The sequence below is a fragment of the Nycticebus coucang genome, chromosome 2, assembly GCF_027406575.1.
Source record: "Nycticebus coucang isolate mNycCou1 chromosome 2, mNycCou1.pri, whole genome shotgun sequence".
NCBI classification, from domain to species: domain Eukaryota; kingdom Metazoa; phylum Chordata; class Mammalia; order Primates; family Lorisidae; genus Nycticebus; species Nycticebus coucang.
Genome location: NC_069781.1, coordinates 1,971,025 through 1,994,098, shown reverse-complemented (window position 1 = coordinate 1,994,098; position 23,074 = coordinate 1,971,025). Strand labels below are relative to the sequence as shown.

General features: G+C 53.1%; 1 protein-coding gene across 1 annotated transcript in view; it reads left to right on the top strand.

The window, feature by feature from the left end:
* Positions 1 to 5,605: 5,605 nt before the first annotated feature.
* QSOX2 (quiescin sulfhydryl oxidase 2) overlaps positions 5,606 to 23,074 on the top strand; it is a 41,838-nt gene continuing 24,369 nt past the window's right edge. The window contains exons 1-2 of the mRNA XM_053573742.1: positions 5,606 to 5,737; positions 8,844 to 9,393. Coding sequence (XP_053429717.1) covers positions 5,606 to 5,737; positions 8,844 to 9,393 — 682 coding nt within the window. The remainder of the gene's footprint in view (positions 5,738 to 8,843; positions 9,394 to 23,074) is intronic.

Genomic DNA, 23,074 nt, shown 5'->3' with positions numbered 1-23,074 from the left:
TCATGTGGGGTGCTATCCAGAGGCCACTGGTCGAGAAAATGTGAGGAGGCCGGGAGGTTGCAGAGAGCGGTCTGAGGAGCTAGGAGAGAGCAGTGCCAGGATGAGGCCACTCCTGTGCCAGGACAGGGGCTCCGTGAGGAGAGGGCAGCTGGGTCCACTGTTCAGGAAGTCATTGCAGGAACATTCGCCAGCTTTGACTTCTGAAGATTGTAGGCCCTGATGCCCTTGTTGTTCTGCTAGTGACCTGTGCAGGGTTGATCGTCGTGTGTGCATCGGGGCCTGAGTTGAACAGACCCAAGGAAGCATCAACTGAGGCCTAAAGTCACTTCAGCTGTGGCCAGCTCAGCTGGCTTCTCCTTGGGTAGGTGGGCCAAGCCTTGCCCCAGAGCGCTTGGGACTCGCTGTGCCCAGAGGCACGTGCAACAGGTCTCTCGCAGTGCTGTGGACTTGCCTTGTCTCCAGAGGGCTCACTGGGACCCATGACCCCCTTTTCTCAGGAACACAGAGCCAGAGAGCGAGACCTGTGCTGCCTCCTCCTGGAGTTTCCCAGCTGGCCTTGTGGTCATGGGGAAGCGTTGGCAGGTGGCGCTGGCAGTGCTGCAGCTTCTGCAGGGTGGCCCTTCACAGCAGCCAGGCCCCCCGAGCTCTCCCTCCTGAGATCCCCTGCTTTGCTAGGAACATATCCAAGTGGGAAGCTCAGGAAATCATTGCTGACTAGAGCATAAAAATTTCCTGTAGGGGCTCGGCGCCTGTGGTTCAAACGGCTAGGGCACCAGCTACGCAGACCTGAAACTGGCGGGTTCGAATCCAGCCTGGGCCCACCAAACAACTATGACAGCTGCAACCAAAAAATAGCCGGGCATTGTGGCGGGCGCCTGTAGTCCCAGCTACAGTCCCAGAGGCAGAGGCAGGAGAATCGCTTGAGCCCAGGAGTTGGAGGTTGCTGTGAGCTGTGATGCCACGACACTCTACCCAGGGCCACAGCTTGAGGCTCTGTCTAAAAAAAAAAGAAATTGCTATAGGGAGGGAAGTGACGAGAAATTAATTGTGAGATGAAACAGTCCTGTAGATCCCCTCATTAGGCTGGTGACAGGGGGTGGGAGTCCCTCTGGGGTGGCAGCAGTGTCCTCGGGAGAACAGCCTGGGTGCCAGTGTAAGGCTCTACGGGGCCACCACTGCAGTGACCTCCATGGGTATCGGAGTCACCCCCATAAGCCACTGATGGACTCAGCAAGGCTGCCTGGGGTCCCTGCAGCCCATCCCTCACCCAGAACAGCTCTGCAGCCACGTCCATGATCCAGCCAAAACCACAGGGCCCTGGCATTCAGTCTTGCCCCCAGCAGAGCCTTGCCCTGTCCACTGGCTTCCCACGGGGGCTGGGTCTTCCCCAAGTGCCTAGAGCCCTGGACTGTGTGTGATTCACCTTCTGGTGTGGGAGCACGGGAGAGCTTGTGCTTGAGGGACTCACTGGAAATCATCGTGACAGACTCCTCTTAACACTTGAGTACCCTGATGAGGGGTGTGTCACTTCTGTATTTGTAGTGTCTTTATCCCAAATCCTAGCTTCTGTGTAGTTAGGAAAGTGGCTTTTATAGAGGAGGGAAGCTCTGAAATCTAACTTCCAATGTGGTTAGGACCTCTGGAGATGAGGCTCATTTATTCTGTGACTGGACCTCCCAGAAGTCACTCTCCCTGGTTGTAGCAGTGCCTGTCATCTGTCACTCAGCTGTCATCCGTTTCCTGTCTATCTCTATACCTATCAATCATTTATCCTTCATCGGTCTGCCTTCTCTGTCTTCTGTCCACGATCCTTTTCCAATCACCTCTTGAATTAGAAGGTCCCTGCTTCAATGGAATCCAGACTTGGTGAGCAACATGTGGCCTGAGGAGGTCTGGTCCCTCCAGGACTCAGTTTCCCCAGCTTTAAGAGGGAAGCTCGTTCACTTTATTACATCAACTCCTGGGGAGACTTCCACGCACACGTAGCTCGAGTAGGGGACATCTCCGAGGCCTGCAAAGCCCCAAGGTGCCAGATCACAGGACACACAGAGCTGCCTGTGCTTTCTATCTTGGGCCCCTTAGAGCACCTTTGGGCACGGGTGAGGCAGGAGCCCCTCTCCCCATGGCAGCCACGCCCAGCCTGACTTCTCCAGCCCTGGGGCAGCTCCAGGTACCCACTCCTGACACGGACCCTTATCACAGCCCCCCTCCCTGATAACGTGCCTCCCAGTTCGGGCACACAGTAACTAAGGCCTTGCACTTTATTTTGCACCTGACATTCTCCAGCTCCTTTAGGGCGTAGAGCAGTCTGGGCCTGATGGGGCGCGTGCCTACATTCCCTGTGCGCCTGCATTCTCCGTGCATACAGTTGCAAAACATATTTTGAGCTATAACCTATTAACCCCTTCTAGTTTGCTGAACAAATTAGTCTGTAATTTTTTTTCCTATTTGTTGTTTACCCTTTTGGATTTATGAGGCTGTGTGAAAGGAATTATGTATTTTATACACATGTGTTGGGTGTGGCAATAAATCTCCAGGGGAAGCCTTGTGACCGGCCTCCACTCCCCTGGTTGCTGCCCTGCCAGCGTCCAGGTGCTGATGGCTGGGACCATGTGGGGTTGGAGGTGCAGCCAGAGCCAGAGAGGTCTTCCCTGAATGCCGAGCAGGTGTGTGGCATCCCTGGAGTCGCTTTTTGGCCCATGGCACGATGTACTTGAAAGGAGACTGGTTGTGGGGAACTGACAAAAAGCCAGGGTTTGCCTTCCAATGACAGTGGGGCTGGGGGAGGGCCCGGGCTATCAAATGACTGTGGCTAGAGGAGAAAAAATAAATCCAGCAAAGGTGTTCAACGCATTTAATCTCCCCAACGTGTGTGTACAGGGAGTGGGGCTTGGCATTCAGATGTATTGATCTAGGGCAAGACTCCAATACGAGCCGCCTCCCCTTCAAGGTCCCTCTCGGTGCCTACTTCGACTTTGCTCTGGAGTAACTGCTTGGGCCAATAAATCTTGATACCAGCCTCAAGAGAAGTCATTATCTTTCATAGAAAACGATTATTGCTCAGTTAAGCCCTACATTTAATTTTCCTGTGATCTGTCTCTTTCAGCTTCCTGCTTAGCAGTTCCCTCTTTCATAAAATGATCACAAGATCCAGACCCAAAATCGTCAGATGGACTTTATGAGTCCTTTTGACTCTACCCTGCATGGCTAGAATGGCCACACTCAATGAAGCTTTAATGACAGGGTAATAGCTGTGGGCACTCCCAAGGAGCACCCTGGCATCTGCTCCAACAGGGCCTCCCAGCACCAGGGTGTTGGTTCCCTGAGGGAGCCCACTCACCTTCCAGGCTTGGGGTCTCCTGCCCCAGGGGTGGCCTGGCCAGTTCAGCCCCAAACAAAGCCAGGCTCTGAAATCGGTCCTTTTCCATGCTGGCTCCCCTGGCAGCTTTGGGATCTTTGAAGGATGTCCTCAGGTCCCTATCCTGACCTGTGACAGCCATCAAACCTGGCAGGGCAAGAACAGGGCTCCACACATCCAGCCCTCAGGAGTGTTTGGCGGGGTCGCGGCAGGACACAGTGATGCCATCTAATGAAACTAAGGCCAGGCACGGTGGCTCACACCTGTAATCCCACACTTGGGAGGCTGAGGCGGGTGGATTGCCTGAGCTCACAGGTCCCAGACCAGCCTGAGCCAGAGTGGTCTCTAAAAATAGCTGGGCATTGTGGCGGTCGGTGCCTGTAGTCCCAGCTGCTTGGAAGGGCTGAGACAAGAGAGTCACTTAAGGCCAGGAGTTTGAGGTTGCTGTGAGCTATGACACCATGGCACTCTACCAAGGGTGAAAAAGTGAGTCTCTGTCTCAAAATAATAATAATGAAACTAAGTGCTGACCTGGAGCCTGAGGGTGCCTGAGTCCTGGGCCCTGCTCTGCCCCTTATTAGGGGTGTGGCAGGGACTGGTCCCCAGATGTGCCACCATACCCACAGCTACTGGAGGGCCACCATTCCCTTCACAATGTCACTGTGAGGGCAGAAGATTGAGACCCCAGTACACTCCCTGGCATGTCACAAGTGCTCAGGGAACCACACAGGCGCACTAATTTCACTTCATAAATTTTCCCTGAGATAGGCGTGGGCTCAAGCAGCTGAGCATGTCACAGAGCTCTGCTGAAGAAGGGAGGGAGCAGGGCTTGTCCTGCAGGCTGTCCTTAGCCTCACTCTCCTGTGCAGAACCTTCTGTCCAGGTAGGGCTGGAGACAGGACAGGCCCAGCCTGCCCTCCAGGGCTCACGTCCACTGTCCACCAGTGGCCACGGCTGGAATGATGGGGCAGTGACTGAACACTGCAAGACAGGGACGGGAGGGCTGAATGTCTGCCTTCATCGCAGATGGAAGTGCCAGAACAGGCTCTCCTGGTGCTGGGGGGCACGTGGTTTGAGACCCTCTCAGTCACAAACACACCATGTGCCCTTGACCATCCACAGGGGTCAGCCCTCTCAGCTTCAGTTTTTCCTTCCGTGAAACAGGACCATTTTATTCCATCAGCTCTGAGATAGGATCTTGCCCACATTTTGATCTTTTGGAATCAGAGTTTGTCTCCATAAGGACATGCGGCAGCGACACCTGACAGGGTGCTTCTGAGTAGCACATAGCCCGTCTCAGCACCTCAAGGTGCCCGGCCTCTCCTGCAGGTGCTGGGGCAGGGTCTCAGGGGCTTCTTGCAGGGCCGGGCTCAGTCTGCAGCACCCCTTGGTCCTGGATACTGATATACGGTCCCCACCACTGTTCACTCCTCTGCTCTTATGTGACATTTCTGACTGGGCTGCACCTTATGGATGTGATGGGTGCTCGAGTGTCCTGCGAAGTTTGTATTAAATTGTGTGCCCTACAGCGAGTGGTCCAGTAGATTTGGGACCCTCGCATTGTTTTACTATACAGCCTTCTCAGTGTGGGGCTGAGTTTATTCCTATGGGTGGCTCAATTTCACAGAGCAGATTTTGGAGGCGGTGTCACCCTGACGTCTATGTGCTGGGTGTACAGCATTCAGGGCTGCCAGCCTTCCTTCCCCATGTGGGAAGGTCATGCCACCACGGAGCAAGGATGACCTTCTTGCTCCCTTTGGCCCCTTCTCACCCTTGATGAGAGCTCATGAGAGAAGGGGGATCCCACGGTGAAGGGGGGACTTGCTTCAGGACCCCCGGGACCAGAGCAGGTGCCTGGCCACATAGTGGGCAGTTCAGTGGGGCCAGTACAGCATACCCATCCAAAGTGGGACTGGGGAACCCTCTTCAACTCACTCCAAACCTGGGCCGGGAACATCCTGCCCTCAGGGAAGAGCTGTGCACATCAGAAGGGCCTGAGCCCAGGTAGGGGAGGGACATGGCCTCCTCCCCAACACAGTTGTTCCAAGTGGCTTTTAGGTGTTTCCTGTGTACTGAATTGTTTTCCCCAGAATTCAAATGCTGAAGCCCTAACTCCTGGTGGGATGGCATTAGGAGGTGGGTCCTTGGGAAGTGATCAGGGTTAGGCAAGGTCAGGGGGCTGGGGCCCTCACAATGGGATTAGTGCCCTGCTAAGAAGACTCAGGAAGCTCTCCTGCACCCCACTACATGAGAAGGCCCCAGGAAGCTCTCCTGCACCCCACCCTGTGGAAATACAAGAAGGACACAGCCGCAGCCCAAAAGAGGGCCCTCACAGCCGCAGCCCAAAAGAGGGCCCTCACCCGCAGCCCCGCTTCCACAGTGTGCCAGTGTGATGATCAGATTTTGGGCAATTTGCACAATAGTCATTGTGTGACTCCATGGCCATTTCCCTGAGCTGAGGCCAATGACTGACCTGTGGTCTGTGGTTTGGGGATTGGGGACATGTGAGGCCAGAGACAAGCCTGGACTCCCCCCCATGGCAGCAGGGGGCTCCTCAGAGGCTGGGACACCCTAGGAGGCTAGCACAACCCCCACTGTGGAAAGAGGCTGAACCAGGGATGTGCAGGGTGCAGAGACTTTCTCTGCCCAGCTCCCTTCTGAACCAGTGTCCTCACAGTCAGGCTGGGCTCCATCTTCTCCCATTCTTTTTTTTTTTTCTTTTCTTTGTTTGTTTTTGAGACAGAGTCTCAAGCTGTTGCCCTGGGTAGAGTGCCATGGCTTTACAGCTCACAGCAACCTCAAACTCTTGGGTGGAAGTAATTCTCTTGCCTCAGCCTCCCAAAGTAGCTGGGACTATAGGCACCTGCCACAACGCCGGCTATTTTTTTTGTTGTTGCAGTTGTCATTGTTGTTTTAGCTGGCTGGGGCAGAGTTGGAACCTGCTAGCCTTGGTGTATGTGGCCAGCACCCTACTCAGTTACAGGCATTGCCCCTTTTTTTTGAGACAGAGTCTCATTATGTCATCCTCAGTAGAATGCCATGGCATCACAGCTCACAGCAACCTCAAACTCTTGGACTTAAGCGATTCTCTTGCCTCAGCCTCCCAAGTAACTGGAAGGATAGGCGCCTGCCACAATGCCCAGCTATTTTTTTTTGTTGCAGTTGTCATTGTCGTTTAGCAGGCCCAGGCTGGGTTCTAACCTGCCTGCCCTGGTGTATGTGGCCGGTGCCCTAACCACTGAACCATCTACCCCCATTCTTCTTCCATCCCCTCGACTCCCTGCCTCCTTTCTTTGGTTGAATCCACTCCCTCCAGCCCAACCCCACCCTGCCAGGCCAGCCCTGGAGCAGGAGACACATGTCAGGCATCCCTTGGCTGCTAGCCTTGCGTCCTACTTCCCTAAAAATGTAGAAGGAACTCAGTGAGATATTCAGGCCTCCCCAGGGCCAAATATGCCACCATCCTGCTCTCTGTCCTCCCTCTACAAGTTCCTGCCAGGGCCCCCCACGTCTGCTCTCAGGGTCTTCCAACCTGCTGCCATGCCTCCCACCTGTAGACACCTGCCCTGGGCCTGCTGCCCCGTCATGTCTTTGCTTCCCTTCTCAGCAAAACCGCACTGTCTTTTCTTTCTCTCCTTCATTCTGTCTGAAGACACTTCTACTTTGGCCCCTGTATTTGCTCAGATAACTACTGTCCAGCACAAAATCCAGGCTGGGTTCTTGATCCCAGTCTCAGCATGATCAGACCTCTCCTATTGGCTTTCTCCTCTGCCCAAGGATCTCCGCACTCTCTTAGTCCCCTCTGCCTCACTGCTGCTCCTTCTGGAGGCCCAAGGCTCAGTGTGTAGCCCTCCCCTCTGTCCCAAAGCCTTTGGGCACCTCAAACAGTGGGGGCTGCAGACTCCTACTTCCAATCCCTGACATGACACCTCCCTCAGAGAGTGAAGAGGCCACTCAGATTTAATAGATCAGAACTATTTCCTAATTTCCACCCTCACCCCCCAAATTGCTCTCCCACCCTCTTCCATCTTAGCCCTGACCAACTGCGGGTGACTCCTGCTTCCACACTGGCTCTGTCTTCAGAGCACACTCAGAGTTGGTGCCAAACTCCTCTCACTGGCACCTCCACCTGCCCTCACCTGAGCCCCACTTGCTCCTGGAGGGCTGGGACAGTCTCTCACAGGTCTCCTGATTCCCTCCTACCCCTCTAAAGGCAACTGGAGGGCAGCACTGCAACTCTGCACAAATCCCCCATCATGACATTCATTGCCAAAGCCCGAGTCTACAGCCTGGCCGGGAGGCCCCCTCAGTCTGGCTCCTGGCTCCCTCTACTCAAGTGTGCTGTGCTCCAGACAGGGTGGTTCTTTGTTGTTCCTCCAGCACACTCAGTACCCTTCAGCCGTGGGGCTTTTGCACAGGTGGTTCTTCTGCTTGGGCCACCTGCCCTCTTCACCTTTTCTCCACTCACAGGTCACCTTCCCTAGAGACTGACCCTCTGGGGTGCAGCTACCACTCCCCACCACCTGCTCCTGGCCCTACCGTGTGGCTATTTGTAGGTGTACTGGCCACCTGACTTGTTTACTTGTTTTGGGTCTGTCCAAGGCAGACCCAAGGACACCAGGGCTTGGCACAGAGCAGAAGCCAGTCAATGTGAATTAAGGAAGGAGAAAGGTCAACCAACCTCGTGTAAGAACGAGATGGACTAGCACATGAGAATTTGAGCTTCAGAAAGATGGGGAACCACTATCGGCTCAGATCAGCTCCCCACCCACCTCCAGTTCTTTTTTGCTTGGGTCACACAGTTCAGAGAAAATGTTGGAGTACATGAAAATTAGGAATGGCAACTAAAAAACAGATAATCCTATTCAATTAAGCAAAAAACTCCTGTGGAACTTCTTTTCCTCGGTTTGTACAGAAATGAATGAATCTCCCAGCTGAAGTTGACTCAAACGTCTTAAAAGTTATCATGTGATACATCTAGCTTCGTGCGGATGTCTTGCTACATTTTCTAAGAGTAAAATCTCATATTAAAAAGTAAAGGTCAGGGCGGCGCCTGTGGCTCAGTCGGTAAGGCGCCAGCCCGCCGGTCCCATATACCGAGGGTGGCGGGTTCAAACCCGGCCGCAGCCAAACTGCAACCAAAAAATAGCCGGGCGTTGTGGCGGGCGCCTGTAGTCCCAGCTACTCGGGAGGCTGAGGCAAGAGAATCGCTTAGGCCCAGGAGTTGGAGGTTGCTGTGAGCTGTGTGAGGCCACGGCACTCTACCGAGGGCCAGAAAGTGAGACTCTGTCTCTACAAAAAAAAAAAAAGTAAAGGTCAGGGCTGCAGACTCTCTGAAGCCCCAGGTGAGGTGGCCAGGTAAAATAGAGGACCCCCCCCCTTACCAGGACTGCAGCTAAAGAGCGTGCATTTCAGGTTTGGGACAGATTCGGATGGAAAAAAATGATTCGCTGTTAATCTGAAAATCACATCTAACCTGGAGCAGTTTAACTTGCTACATCAGGCGACCCCAGCCAAGCTCCACGAGGCGCTCCGGGAGGGGCGAGCAGGCGCGCGGGGCGTGGCCTGGGAGGAATCTGTCGCGCAAAAGGGCGGGACCGGCTGGGGGCCAGGAGGGGGCGGAGCCTGTCCGCGGGGGCGGGGCCGAGCGCGCGTGACGGCGGTTGCCAGGGTGAAAGGTCAACGCGCCGGCGACACTTCCAACATGGCGGCGGCCCAGGCGGCGGCGGCGGCGCGCAGCCCCGGAGTCCGAGCGGGGTCCGCGCCCCGAGCCCGGCTCCCGCCCCCGCCTCGGGCTGTGCGGCTGCCGCGGCTGCTCGTGTTGCTGGCGGCGGCGGCGGCGGGGCCGGGCGCCGGCGGCGCGGCGCGGCTGTACCGCGCGGGCGAGGACGCCGTGTGGGTGCTGGACAGCGGCAGCGTGCGCGGGGCCACGGCCAACAGCTCGGCCGCGTGGCTCGTGCAGTTCTATTCGTCGTGGTGCGGCCACTGCATCGGCTACGCGCCCACCTGGCGGGCCCTGGCCGGGGACGTGCGAGGTGAGGCGCGGGTCCCGCTGCCCCTCCCAGGCCGCGTTTCCTTCCCCACCGTCCGGCCCCCGCCCCGCCGAGGCTCCGCTCTCAGGCTCACCCGGCTTTCCCAGGGCAGGGGACGGAGCCCGCCGCGCCCCACGTGTCCCCGGGAAATCCCCCCACTAGATGCTGGCGAGTTGGGCTGTGTCGGTCAAAACGGAAAGGACCCCTGTCCCTAGCCCTCGCCTCACACCTGGGGACAGAGAAGCCCTCGCACCATCTCTCAGCTCTCAAAACACCGATGTTTTGAGCCACCAAGAACTTCAGGAACCGGCGGGGCCTCCTGCCTTAGCTGCTTCCGGACACAGACGCATTCCCACCTCTTCTCCAGTAACTTTACTTCAGTGTCTGGAGTTCCTATTCTTTGAGAATTCCCCCTTCCTGTGTCACACCCATAGCCACACTTTCCCCTTTAAATCTTCATCCTCCTCTTCCCGGTTTGGAAAGCTGACCATATGGTGGACGCTCAGAGGGAGCCCACCGCTTAGAAATCCAAACACTCCAGAGACTTCTCTGTAAAAGCCAAAAACAAACAAACAAACAAAAAGACCTAGAAAACATTTCAGTGATGAGTTCCCTGTTCACAGCTTTTGAAAAAACTGGTTCACAAACTACTGGTCATGTCCCCACACTTCTCTGCCCTGCTGTAAGTTGTTACTGGTGGCTGAGTTGTAGGAGGGGGCATTTGCAGCATCCCACACGGTAGCCTTCCTTTAAAATGGTATTTAGATCACTGAAGTAGGAGCTCCTCCCCATCAAGAGTGAGGTTTGGCAGGACTCTGTTGCTAGAATTGCACTAACCTCTAATTACATGTTTCCGTGGGCAGGAGTGGTAACAAATTGCTACTTTCTTTCTGCACCTTTGTTTTTAATGTCTTACATCCAACCTTGCTGTATTTTTCTTATACCCAAACAGATTTATAAAGACATTTTTCTTCAAGTCTAAATAGGGCCTTCGTATGTAATTGTAAATGATTATTGCAGAGTATCGGGGCTTTTCTATTCAAATAGGTTTGTTTTCTTTAGCTAATGCTTTTCTTTCTTTTTTTTTTTCCAGAATATATGCTTTTATTTATTTATTTTATTAAATCATAGCTGTGTATGTTAATGCGATCATGGGGCACCATACACTGGTTTTATAGACCGTTTGACACATGAATGCTTTTTTTAAGTCCCTGACATTCCACATGGGTCAGAACTAGGGTCAGAAACTGGAAGAGATAAACGGAAAACTCTTTAATGTTTACTTATTTATTAATTTTTTGGTTTTTGTAGACTTTGCTTTTACAAAAAAACTAACCTATTCGGTGATAATGGAGAACTTTTCAGGGATTGTGTGTTATTTGGTGGCAGAAACTTAGATATGTAACTAAAATGTAGGTAGCCCAGGCAAGGCTGCCATCTCTTTTGTGCATTTGGTTTTGAATTTTCAATTCAATATCTGAAGTATAAAGATTGTGAACCAGATTCAAATATTGCAAATTATTCTAAGTCTTTGAACCAGCACATAGGGAACCTTCATAATTGCCTCTGGAACTTGGAAGGTTACTTTTGAAAGTGAAACAGTAATGTCCTAATGGTGTGATTAACTTAACTAAATAAGGTACTTTAAAATGGTTGGCCATCTTCCCAGTCACAGCAGGAAGAGTGGCCCCTTATAAGACGGAAATAGGACATGGCTGAAAGTGAAAGACATGGTGGCCTAACCACATGGGGGCAGCAATCGGAGAGGCAAGAGGGGCTGCAGGGCCTGGAGGCAGAGGGTCCCAGGAGCCAGACAGGCCGGCTGAGGCGTGGTGGAAAGGGACCAAGAGCCTCAGTGCTGAGGAGTGTCCTGCTCAGGGCCCACAGCTTTTTCTAAGGCTCGGGTTCTCAAAGTGAGGCTATGTGGGGACTTAGTACAAATGGTGGCTCCTGCCTAAGCCTGCTGGGTCAGAAAGCCAGGGTGGAGCCCCATATTCTGGCAGCACAAGCCCAAAAGTTGGAGGATCACTGCTCTGACGGACACCAACCCTGCAAGGCACCTGCAAGAAAGAGCATTTGGCCAAACAGAATGACAGCAAGAAACCCCCACCCTCTGCACACACCCCCTCCCCCCATGTCTGTCAGAACTCCTCAGTGAAGGAGCCTGTCAACTCTGGCCCTTGCCCTCCTGCGAGGTGGACTGCAGGACCCTTTGTGCCTGATTTCAGCAGATTCCTTGTGGAATGTGGAGAAGGGACTGCTTCACAGTGAAGGTCGCACAGCCTCTGCTTGGCACCTGCCTGTCTCACAAGGGAGAGTGCCTCTCCCATGGGAATGCAGTGTCATCATTGCCGTTGTCACCTCTCTGATCCTAATCAGTCACTTGTGAATTGGGTCATTCTGCCCATCCCTGTGGGTTATGCAGACCTTGGCTTGGGCCCCCTCAATGCCTCTTCCTGCTTTCCCCTCAAAACAGTGTCCATCTAGCTTCTCCCACCCATCCCCCACTCCTAGTCTCTGAATTCAGGGTAGCTTCTAGAGAGGGGGGCTCATGATAGTGGTTCTGCCCCCAGCCTAAGATGCCTCTGGTGGGTGAGCCTGAGCTACCAAAACACTCTGCCTCTCCCCCCCACAGCCTCCTACTTAGAAGGAACAGAAAGGGCCAGGAGGTGGCCCACAGTGGGCAGGGGGGTCCTTCCTGATTCCTTGACACGCTCTACTAGCTTAAGGGCACCTTCATTTTCCTAAAAGATTTGGATCGAACTTTCTTTAGTTCTCTGCTGGCTTTTTCTGAGTTTGGAAAATGAGTGTTTTTCCCTATGAGAAGGTGGCTTATCAAACAAAAGGTCTCCTGTTTGGTGTAGACAGATGTCATCCTGGTGTTTGTGTGGCTTGGCGTAGGCCTGTCATTTCTAAGCACTTTGTGAAACAAAGCCACACTGTGTTCCTGAAAATCATTTGGCCAGTGTGATGGAATTTGGTATGCCATGACCTGGGGCCACACTTTGATCTGCCCACCACTGAAATCTCGGTGATATCTCTGCGGAGACTTGAGTGGACAAAAGCAGTGCACCCTCAGGGTAGAGCTCGTGTTCCCTGGGGCTCTCTGTGGCCATGGTGTCTGTCCTTCTCTTTCAGAAAAGAAGCAGGGTAGGTCCTCTGGTATTGACCTGGAATTCTCAGTGAGACTTGAGCCTTCTCCCACAACATGTGGAGCACTTCTAGAACGGTCCCGCAAGGGGCGTTCTTTGGTAATGCCCTTGTGTTGCAGCGGTGGTACATGAGACTGAGTGAATTATCTCTCCTGGTCACACATCTGAGTAATAGACTAGGGTCTGAGTCTAGGCTCGGGTGACTCTAGACCCCCAACAGCTTGCTTTCTGTGCCTTGGTAGGGCACCGCTGGGGGCGGGGAGATGGGCACATCCCATGATCTGTTATTGCTGCCAGAAGGGGCCCGAGTCTACCGTGTCTTCCCACTGAACTCCTCTCCCCACTCGTCTGGTTTCTCATCTCCTTGACCAGGCTGCAGGCTTCTCAAAGATGAAGTGGGATGTGGTATTCACCACAGGCCAATTCCCTGTTCACTGGTATCTACCATTGCTGATGGTGGCAGTGGGTATAAGGCAGAACTGAGGGCTGAGGAGGGCTGCCGGGTGCTTGCTGGGCTCAGGAGGAGGGGGAGAGGGCAGAGAGAAAAAAAAGCCTCCTCTCTCCCTCTGGGCTCAGAAATGGCTTATACGGGGCCGCACCTGTGGCTCAGTGAGTAGAGCGCCAGCGCCATATACCAAGGGTGGTGGGTTCAAACCCAGCCCCGGCCAAACTGCAACAGAAAATAGCCGGGCATTGTGGCGGGCGCCTGTAGTCCCAGCTACTCGGGAGGCCGAGGCAAGAGAATCTCTTAAGCCCAAGAGCTGGAGATGCTGTGAGCTGTGATGCCATGGCACTCTACCGAGGGCGATAAAAAGAAAAGAAAAGAAATTACTTACACAGCCTCCACTGTCATGGCCACTGGGTTATTTTATAGAAAAGAGGGTGTGTCGAACCAGCCAGGGCCTCCGGGCATGGCCTCCCTGAGTAGCTGCCATTAGTGTGTCTGAGACTCGACTATGACCCAGGCTGCTCACATGTTGTCAGAGTAAGGACCAGGAGGACTTGCTGAGAAAGGCCTTACGGACCATGTCTGGGGACCTGTCACCATGGTGTCACACCAGGTTTCCCACAGTGGAGTGATTCAGGCCATAAACACCACTGGGCTACATACCTTCATACCTGGAAGATGAATTGGGGACTCCGTCACGCTCTGAGCTGCTCTCCTCCGTCTCTAATGGTTCTGATCCTTCAGCATTTAAGCAGGAGAGATGATGTCATCAGAAGTGCTGTTTGCCCTGCTGCACCCTTGAACACTGCCCACCGTTCACAGTTTGATTCAACAGAACTGGGCTAAATGCTGGAGTGAGGATACACGTGGACCTGGACCCTGCCTCAGTGTAGTAGGAGGCAGGAGCGGCGGTCTGGTTGGTGTTCTCAGACCAGCCATGGGTCAGTCTCAGAGGTTTCGTGTTGGACTCCACTGATTGCTATATGGGCTTAAATTTCTACCCAGGCCTATTATCCCAAACTGTGTCTTGAACTTGGAGCTTATCTAAGAAGACCTTGGCTCAGCCAGGAGGGGGCCTGCACTCAGAGAATGCTCTCCAGTGGTTGGAATGTTTGGTTGGAGACCCCGACATTGCCCTAACTTCAGGCTGGTGAAGAGGCCATAAGAAACTCTGCGTTACACACGGACTTGAGTTGCATTTATTTCAACCTTAGAGGTTAGTTAATCTTTACTGTAATCATTTTCTGTAACTAATTGATGCTTGGCCATAAATTAGACTTTTATAGACTTCTTCATTAGAACATGACAAGTAATGGCAAAAGATTTAATCTCCTTAGGTTCAGTAATAGAGTTTATTTGACAAACTTGAAATAAATTTTAGTCTACTCTATATAGAAGCTTAATTATTTCACAAGTGTTTTTAAGCCTGTGCACTAAAATAGCCACACTTCTGAGCAGAAGTGAGAAGTGGGCACACAGTTTGCTCTCTGCTTCCCTTTGCAAGCCCCTGGCGGCGCCGTCCGGGTCTCTGAGTGCCTCCCAGCTGGCGCTGTGTAGCCCCAGTGTTAAGCAGGGAGTGGCTCCACATGGCTAGTAAAAGCTGGCAATTTGCTTTCAGTTTTAGAGGTTTCTCTCCTTTGTATACTCAGAACTAGACAGGTGGGAAAGACAGGAGAAGGGGAGGATACCAGTTGAATGAGGCAAATACCCTGAAGCTAAACCTTTAAATGTTGTGCATTTTATCTGATAAAATAGACTGTCATAGCTTTTGTGTGGTTGTGAATACTGTCCATCTGCTGGGGTCCTTGCAGGGACTGCTGGCGGCGCCTGTTCAGCTGCTGAGGCAGCCTGTGTAACTGAAATTCCCACTCATCTGCCAGCCTGCCCAGCACACAGAGGCTGGTGTCTTTCAAAGTCAGACAAAGGCCTCATGAGGTGCCACTTCCCCAGGCCCCGTGTTTGAGTGGGCTGTATTTTGTTGGAGCGTAGCTTTGCAGGTGACCTGTGGATTCATAAGAGTCTTACGCCAGGGCAGGTCAGTGCCTCTGCCTGTGCCTACTGGTGGAACTGGACTTCCCTCCTGCCCCTGTCCCTGTGCTCACGGCAGAGCTGGATGTCTGCTCTATGTCAGCCCACCAGCCTGAAATGTGCCCCTGCCCCCCTCTGGGGTGGGAGGAAGAACAGCCAGGAACAGGACACTTCAGAGGGAGGGGTGGCCAATAAAAACAAATAAGATGAGCAGGTTAAGGATAGATAGTAAGTTGGGAGAAAGTGAACAGACTGACAAAGGAGACTAGACTGGGACAGGGTGGGAGGGAGGCTTCAGTGGGGCAGTGTCTCAGACTGGGAGGTGCCGACAGCGGGGCTGCCTTGCCTTGAACTGGGCTCAAATCATCTCTGACATCAGCTTCCTGAGTAACTGGGTGTACAGGTGTGCACCACCACATCTGGCTAGAAGGACTTTGAAAGGGCCTTGCTGCTCAGGGTGGGGAACGGGGAGGTTCTGAATGCCGTTGGCACCTGCTGGCTCTGGGTTGGCCTCCGTTCTCTTCCTGAACAGTAGGGATATGTAGTTTCTCTGTAAAAATTCTCTGGCTGCTCTCTGAAGAACTAAGGGCTGGAAACCAGGAGGGGACCAGTTGGGACTCCATGGTGTAGGGTGGCCCCCTGCACCTGCAGCCCTGATGGGATGGAGGGCAGGAGAGCCCCCGAGCTTGCCAAAGGCTGGGATTTGGGGAGCAAAGAAGAGAAATGTTAAAACACTTGTCTTTTTTTTTGCAGTTTTTGGCGGGGCTGGGTTTGAACCTGCCACCTCTGGCATTTGGGGCTGGCACCCTACTCCTTTGAGCCACAGACATAGCCCCAAAACACTTGTTTTTTGACATCAAGTGTGTGCGGGAGGCCCCAGTGAGCGGAAGGGGAGACGGCTTTTCCATGCTGAGGTTGTAAAAATAGTTTCTGGCCAGAACTTACCAAAGGCCAGCCACATCTTTAGCATGAGAGAGTGCTGGGAAGCAGACACTTGCCCCAGATGTGGAGTGGCCTAGCCAGTTTCTGCCCAGGGCTCAGCTCGTGTCCTGGCCCCTACCTACCCAGGCAGTTCCCCCTTCTGGCCAGTTTTCTTCTCCATCCTGCTGTTAAGGAAATAGTAGATGGAAATGACTAAAAGGTGGGTCTCCTGTCTGCTCAGTGTCATGCCGAAACATCATCTCACAGTTCACCCAGGGCTGGCTGCCTGGGAGAGTGGGTGTGCCGGCCCCGCCACTGCTGCAGAGTGGGGGCCCCATGTCACTGCTGCAGAGTGTGGGCCCCACGTCACCACTGCAGAGTGTCGGGCCCATGTCACCGCTGCAGAGTACGGGCCTCATGTCACCGCTGCAGAGTGTGGGCCCCACGTCACCACTGCAGTGTGTGGGCCCCATGTCACTGCTGCAGTGTCGGGCCCATGTCACCTCCCCAGAGTGCAGGTGCATGTCACCGCTGCAGAGTGTTGGGCCCATGTCACCGCTGCAGAGTACGGGCCCCATGTCACTACTGCAGAGTGTTGGGCCTGTGTCACCGCAGACCTTTTCTGGTAGAGATGCCACCTCTTCTCTCCAGAAGAGGGCACCCTAGTGGTTGGGCCTTTTCGGCCTATAGGACGTTACCAGTTGATTTCCAGCATTCTCACTGGGCTCACTGTCTGGTGGTCCCTTCAGCTGCAAGTTGAAGAGTGTCTCTGACATCTGTTCATGCTGCGTTTGTGTAAGAATCGTGTTTTTAGCTTTTCAGGAATTACACTTTGACACTGGCATGAAATAGACTGGAAGTGTGGAATCCTCACATTGCTGAATTTACCCAGGATTGTACCGAGCAGAGACGAGTCCCGAGCAGGTTTCCGCCGTGCCCTGTGGATGGCCTGCTCTATTAGCACCACCAGTCTGGGCTCCTCCCTGCTATGCTGAAAGTGGCGTATTGTTAGAAATGGGGGGAACCAAGGCGTTTCTTCTCCCTTTTTTTTTTTTAATGTGGAAGTTCACTCTGTTGCCCTAGTAGAGTGACCTGGCATCATCATGGCTCACAGCAACCTCAAACTCCCAGGCTCGAGTGATTGTCCTGCCTCAGCCTCCTGAGTAGCTGGGACTATAGGCACCTGCCACAGTGCCCGCTGGTTTTTCTATTTTTAGTAGAGATGGGATCTCACTCTTGCTCAGGCTGGTCTCAAGCTCTTGAGCTCGGGCTCTCCTCCTGCCTCAGCCTCTCAGAGTGCTGGGGTTACGGGTGAGAGCCCCGGCGGCCAGCCGGTTTTTCCTCTTTACATCTGCAGTTGCACCCGTACTCCACAGGGCGCCTTGTGAGGCTGAAGAAGAACATCCAAGGCTGCTGTGTCTACTTTCCCAGTTTGGTGAAATCTGTAGCCTTCACCATGGATCTCCCCTGGGTGGGGGAGCGGGTGTGCCCTGTGCTGTCACCCGCAGTGGCATGGGCACTTAGGAAACAGCCAGTCCCTTTCCTGGTGCCTTGCAGGGGGGCACTGCTGTGGTTCTTGGGGTTCAGAGGCAGAGGATCGGGAGTTTGGGGAGAGATGCTTGGGACAGTGGAGGAGTCAGGAGGCCAGAGGCACGTAGAGGGGCTGGGGGGTCAGAGGTGGCTGGGAGAGGACAGGGGGTTGACCTCATGGTAGATCAGCCACCCTCAACCTCTGCCTTGATGGCCAGCGATGTAGGACGGGGACCTGCTGGTTGCTGTGTCTTTGTGAATGACACTCCGGTGACCAGACTCAGTGGTCCTCCCATGTCTCTGAGGCCACTAGCATTGTCAGTTCAAATGTTAATAGTGGGAAATGCCTCACAGTGCTGAGCCAGCTGAGGACTGTTCCTTTCTGTGAGTCTCTGGCCTTGGATGTGGCCAGAGACTGTCTCAGCCTTCATGGCCATCGGCCCACGCTGTGCCTGCAGCCACCAAGCTCTGTGCTCTGTGCACGCACACATCAGAGGCACCTTGAGTTTCGCCCTCTCGTGTGTGTGTGTGTGTGTGTGTGTGTGTGAGAGACAGAGAGAGAGGAGAATGCTCACGTCCCTTGGGGCCAGCCCTGCTCTGTTGGTCCTGAGAGGGCTTTTGTGTGGCACCATGTTAAGCGCCTGGCTGCAGGGAACACTCACTCCGCGGCAGACACTTACCAGCTTTGCTGCTCGTGGGCATGCGTTCCACTCATCCCAGCCTTGTGACACCTGTCGCCTCCATTTTATAGATGGAGCAACCAAGGCGCCAAAGGATGGATGATTTGCCCAGATTCTCAAAACCCAGTAAGTGGCAGAGCCAGGGCAGAAAGCTAGACAGTGTGGCTCCAGGTGGCGTCGGCTGAGTGCTGGGCCCGTGGTGGGCCCATGCCGGCCTCATGGTGGAGACCAGCTGGGCACACAGTCTGGGTGGGGTCCCCAGGAAGGAGACCTGGAGAAGGACCAGGAACAAGCCTAGTAAATGGGTCAAGGTGAGGTCCAGGCAGAAGGCCCAGATGTGAGCACATGACAGGAGCTGGGGTGAGACTTGCTGTGCAGTCAGTGGGGTGGCACACAGCCAGGCTGGGGCAGGCCTGAGGAAACGGGAGCAGCAGGCTAAGAAGAGATTGGTGACTCCAGCCTTGCTTCCCAAATGACAGGAAGCTGTGGCACTTCCTGCAGCCCCCACTCCCACCCTGTCTGCTTGCTGAGGCCAGCCACATATGGGACCCTGCTGACAGGCAGGCTCTCTCCCAGGTGGGCTCATAGGGCACCGGTATGTCTCAGTCCTGACAGGGTATGCGTGGACCCCTCTTCTGTTTCTCTACTAGTGTCTCTTTGTCAGGCCAAAAAGACATCCACGAAGGTGAGGAAGGTGCTAATGTCGCTGGTTAGCTCTGGGCTGCCCTCCACGGAGTGCTCAGAAGGGCAGCGCTCCCAGTACATGCACAGCTGGCCCTTGAGCAGTGTGCGGCTTAGGGCATACATATGCCTCCCGGTGCAGACAAAAGTCCAGATATAACTTTGACCTTTTAGAACTTAACCGTTAATAGCCGGCTGTTGACTGTAGGCCTTACTGGTAACAGTTAACTCACATTGTGTATGTTGCGCTTTATATACTATATTTTCTCAAAAGCCAGAGAAAAGAAAATGTTACCAAGATAATCATAAGGAAGAGAAAATATATTTCCCTATTCCTTAAATGGAAGTGGGTTGTCACAGAGATCTTCATCCTTGTTTTCACCTGGAGTAGGCCGGGGAGTGGGAGGGGGGTCTTGCTGTCTGAGGTGGCAGTAAGGGGAGGGCTGGTGGAGGGGAGGCAGGCGGGCGGGCACTCTCATGCACCCTTATGAAAACACGTGATCGTTTCTGTCTGACGTTTTTGTTTTTCACTTTCCTGAAGATGTTTCTCACTGTTTGCTTTAGTTTCAGCACCATATCATGGAAGGTCTATGGAAGTTAGATGCAGCCAGAGGTGCTGAGGTCACCTGGTTTGGAAGCATCTGGTAGAGGTCACCATGTTGTCATCTGTTGCTGCTCTGTGAGGTGTCTGCGAGCTCCTACCCTCCAAGACCATGTCTTGAAGCCCTAAACCCACCACCTTCTGTGTCCTCAGTCTCTGTCATGACTTCTGATTGTGTCTGTCTCAAACCCTGTGCGGTCAGCGTCTGGACATGGTTCTGTCGGCAGGAATGTATCATTTCAGGGTTGAGGGCTTTCATGGCTTGTTCTGTACCCACGATGGCAGCTTCAGTGGTGGAATCCTTTGGGACTTTCACGAGGCTTACTTAACCTGGGTTCTCTACCATGGCGTTGATAGTCCTTCCCACAGAGTGCATGCGTGATTTAGGGCCATAAGTATCCTCACCACCCCACCGTCTAGGCAGGGGTCCTCAAACTACGGCCCGCGGGCCACATGAGGCGGTGTGATTGTATTTGTTCCCGTTTTGTTTTTTTACTTCAAAATAAGATATGTGCAGTGTGCATAGAAATTTGTTCATAGTTGTTTTTTTTTAAACTATAGTCCAGCCCTCGAACGGTCTGAGGGACAGTGAACTGGCCCCATGTTTAAAAAGTTTGAGGACCCCTGGGAGGCTGAATTGGCGACCTTATGTTTGGAGAGAGGTAGACCAATGACACCTTTGGTGTTGAGCTCATAGGGTTCTGAGCAGCCAGGGGCATTGTCCAGTATTAAAAGGGGCTATATATATTTTTTTTTTCTTTTTTTTTTTTGAGACAGAGTCTCACTCTGTCACCCTGGTAGAGTGCTGTGGCGTCATAGTTCACAGCATCCTCAAACTCTTAGGCTTGAGTGATCCTCTTGCCTCAGCCTCCCAAGTAGCTGAGACTACAGGCACCCTCTTTTTTAGTAGAAATGGGGTCTCATGCTTGCTCAGGCTGGTCTGAGGTCAAGCGATCCACCCAACTTAGCCTTCCAGAGTGCTGGGGTTACAGGCATGAGCTAGTGTGCTCAGCTTAACTTTAAAAGGTAGTTCCTTTGACGGAGCCGACCCAGAAGCAGGGTCCCTGTCCAGGTTTTCCTGTTATGAGGCTACAAGGCTGGCAGCTGGCATTGGCCATGTCCCTTCGAGGCTTGGGAATCAGCTGCTTTGCCATAGGGCGGCCCTGGAGGAGCCTGAGTGCAGGGTAGCGTGTTTGTTACTCACCCCTTAGACGCCAGCACTCAGTTCTGCCTTTGCCAGTGGGTGTCCTTCGTGGCATTTTTTTTTTTTTTTAATAAGGCATTTTGATCTGCATTAAAACCTGGTTGTGCAGACCTCCTTCCCTCTCAGTGACTCTTAGCTCTCAGTCAGCAGAAGCTACTTCTCTTGTTACGTTGACGGTTTGAAAAGTAAACCTCTTTCAGGGCAGCACCTGTGGCTCAGTGTAGGGCGCTGGCCTCATATACTGAGGGTGGCAGGTTCGAACCTGGCCCCAGCCAAACTGCAACCAAAAAGCAGGGCGCCTGTGGTCCCACCTACTCAGGAGGCTGAGACAAGAGAATTGCCTAAGCCTAGGAGTTGGAGGTTGCTGTGAGCTGTGACATTACGGCACTCTACTGAGGGTGATAAAGAGAGACTCTGTCTCAAAAAAAAAAAAAAAAAGTAAACTTCTTTTTAAAATTGTCAAACCTACCTTTGCTGTCATTAAATTATCTGGGTTTAGAACCTCACCTTCCATTTGCTTTGTCATAGGTAACAGGTGCATTTTCACTGTATGGTTTAATAGTATTTCTCAAAAAGCGCAGTTGTCCTGCCTGTCGGCATAGCTACAGCAAGGGCTTCACGTATGGTCCTTAGACTGGACTGACTTGTAGTGAAATGGCAGCAGTGCGGACCTCACTCCCTGGTGCACGTCGGGCAGCCTGTGTGCTCTCGTGGCATTGAGGCTTTTATCTGCTTCCCAGAAGCACTACAGCATCGCTAGTTGTGCCTTGTGGGGGCCTGCGGTATTAGTCAAGGTTTATGGCATTGCACTGACGCTATGAAAAAGCCCAGGTCACCTTTTACTGTGACGTGCCATCTGCTGCGGACAAACTGCTGGCACAGCTGATCAGCGTCACACACTCTTTTAGGTGTGTGTTCTCAATACTGAGCTGCCCACAGCAGCAATGGGCAGTGGCTGTGACGTCATCACCACAGCACACAGCGCGATAGCCTCACGCAGTTATGACGTGATATGCATCTTCATATTGGTCTCCATTTCCGTTGACTGAGTGGTACCGCGTATGGTCTGCAGGTGTCTGCATGCGTACGTTTTGTTAAGTTTTAACTTTTTATTTATTTGTTTGTTTTTGAGACAGAGCCTCAAGCTATCACCCTGGGTAGAGTGCTGTGGAGTCATAGCTCACAGCATTCTCCAACTCCTGGGCTCAGGCTATTCTCCTGCCTCAGCCTCCCAAGTAGCTGGGACTACAGGTGCCTGCCACGACGCCCGGCTATTTTTTGGTTGCAGCTGTCACCATTGTTTGGTGGGCCCAGGCTGGATTCGAACCCACCAGCTCAGGTGTATGTGGCTGGCGCCTTAGCCGCTTGAGCCACAGGCGCCGAGCCTAAGTTTTAACTTTTTATAACAGATGTGTATGTATTTTATGGAAGTGAATGATAAAGTAGACTGGCGTCTGCACGTATGTGATGCATTCATGACTTACATTTTTCTTTTCTTTCTTTTTTTTTTTGAGACAGAGCCTCAACTGTCACCCTGGGTAGAGTGCCGTGGCATTACAGCTCACAGTAACCTCTGAGTCTTGGGCTTAAGCGATTCTCTTGCCTCAGCCCCTCAAAGTAGCCGAGACTACAGGCGCCTGCCAAAATGCCCAGCTATTTTTTTGGTTGTAGTTGTTGTTTGGCAGGCCCGGGCTACATTCAAACCCACCAGTTCTGGTGCATGTGGCTGGCACCTTAGCCACTTGAGTTATAGGTGCCGAGCCGATTCAGGTTTTTCTTAACTTTTTTTTATATTTTTGGGCTATCTAGTTCATCTGTAAGTTCTTTCAGATTGTCACACATTCCTCTAAAATTTTTCAATATATTTATGAAAAAAACTTGCGTGTAAGTGGACCCGTGCAGTTTAAACTGGTGTTGATCAGGGTGATACTGGGTGTGGTAAGACAGAGGGACCAGGCGGTAAGGGGCCGCCCCCGTGTTGGTCAGGGTGGCCCTGGGGGTGTGATGAGACAGAGGCCGGGAGGTGAGGGGCTGCCCGGTGCTAGGGTCCTCAGCGGCATCCTCGATAGGTTCTTGGACACCGCAATGTTAAGCAAAAGGACAAAGCAGCAGGTCCTTGAATGACGACATTTCCTTCAGCACAGTCTCCGCGTAACATTGGTAAGAAGTCAGTTTTGTTGTGTGTCATCCCCCCAAAGCTGCGGTCTCTGAGCACCTGCCCTAGGGAGTTCGTGGCATGTCCCATGCTGTTCTGGGCCTCTGTGCATGTCTGAAGTCACAGGTGGGCAGTCCCAGAGCCAGGCCTCATCTTGGCAGGAAAGCCTGTGGTGAGCACACGGAGAGGCAGAAGGCTGGGTCTAAGGCGCAGCTGTCCCCTCACTGTGTATGGGGACTTGGTTCTCAGAGTCGTCATCTGCAAGGCAGGAGCGGTGACATCAC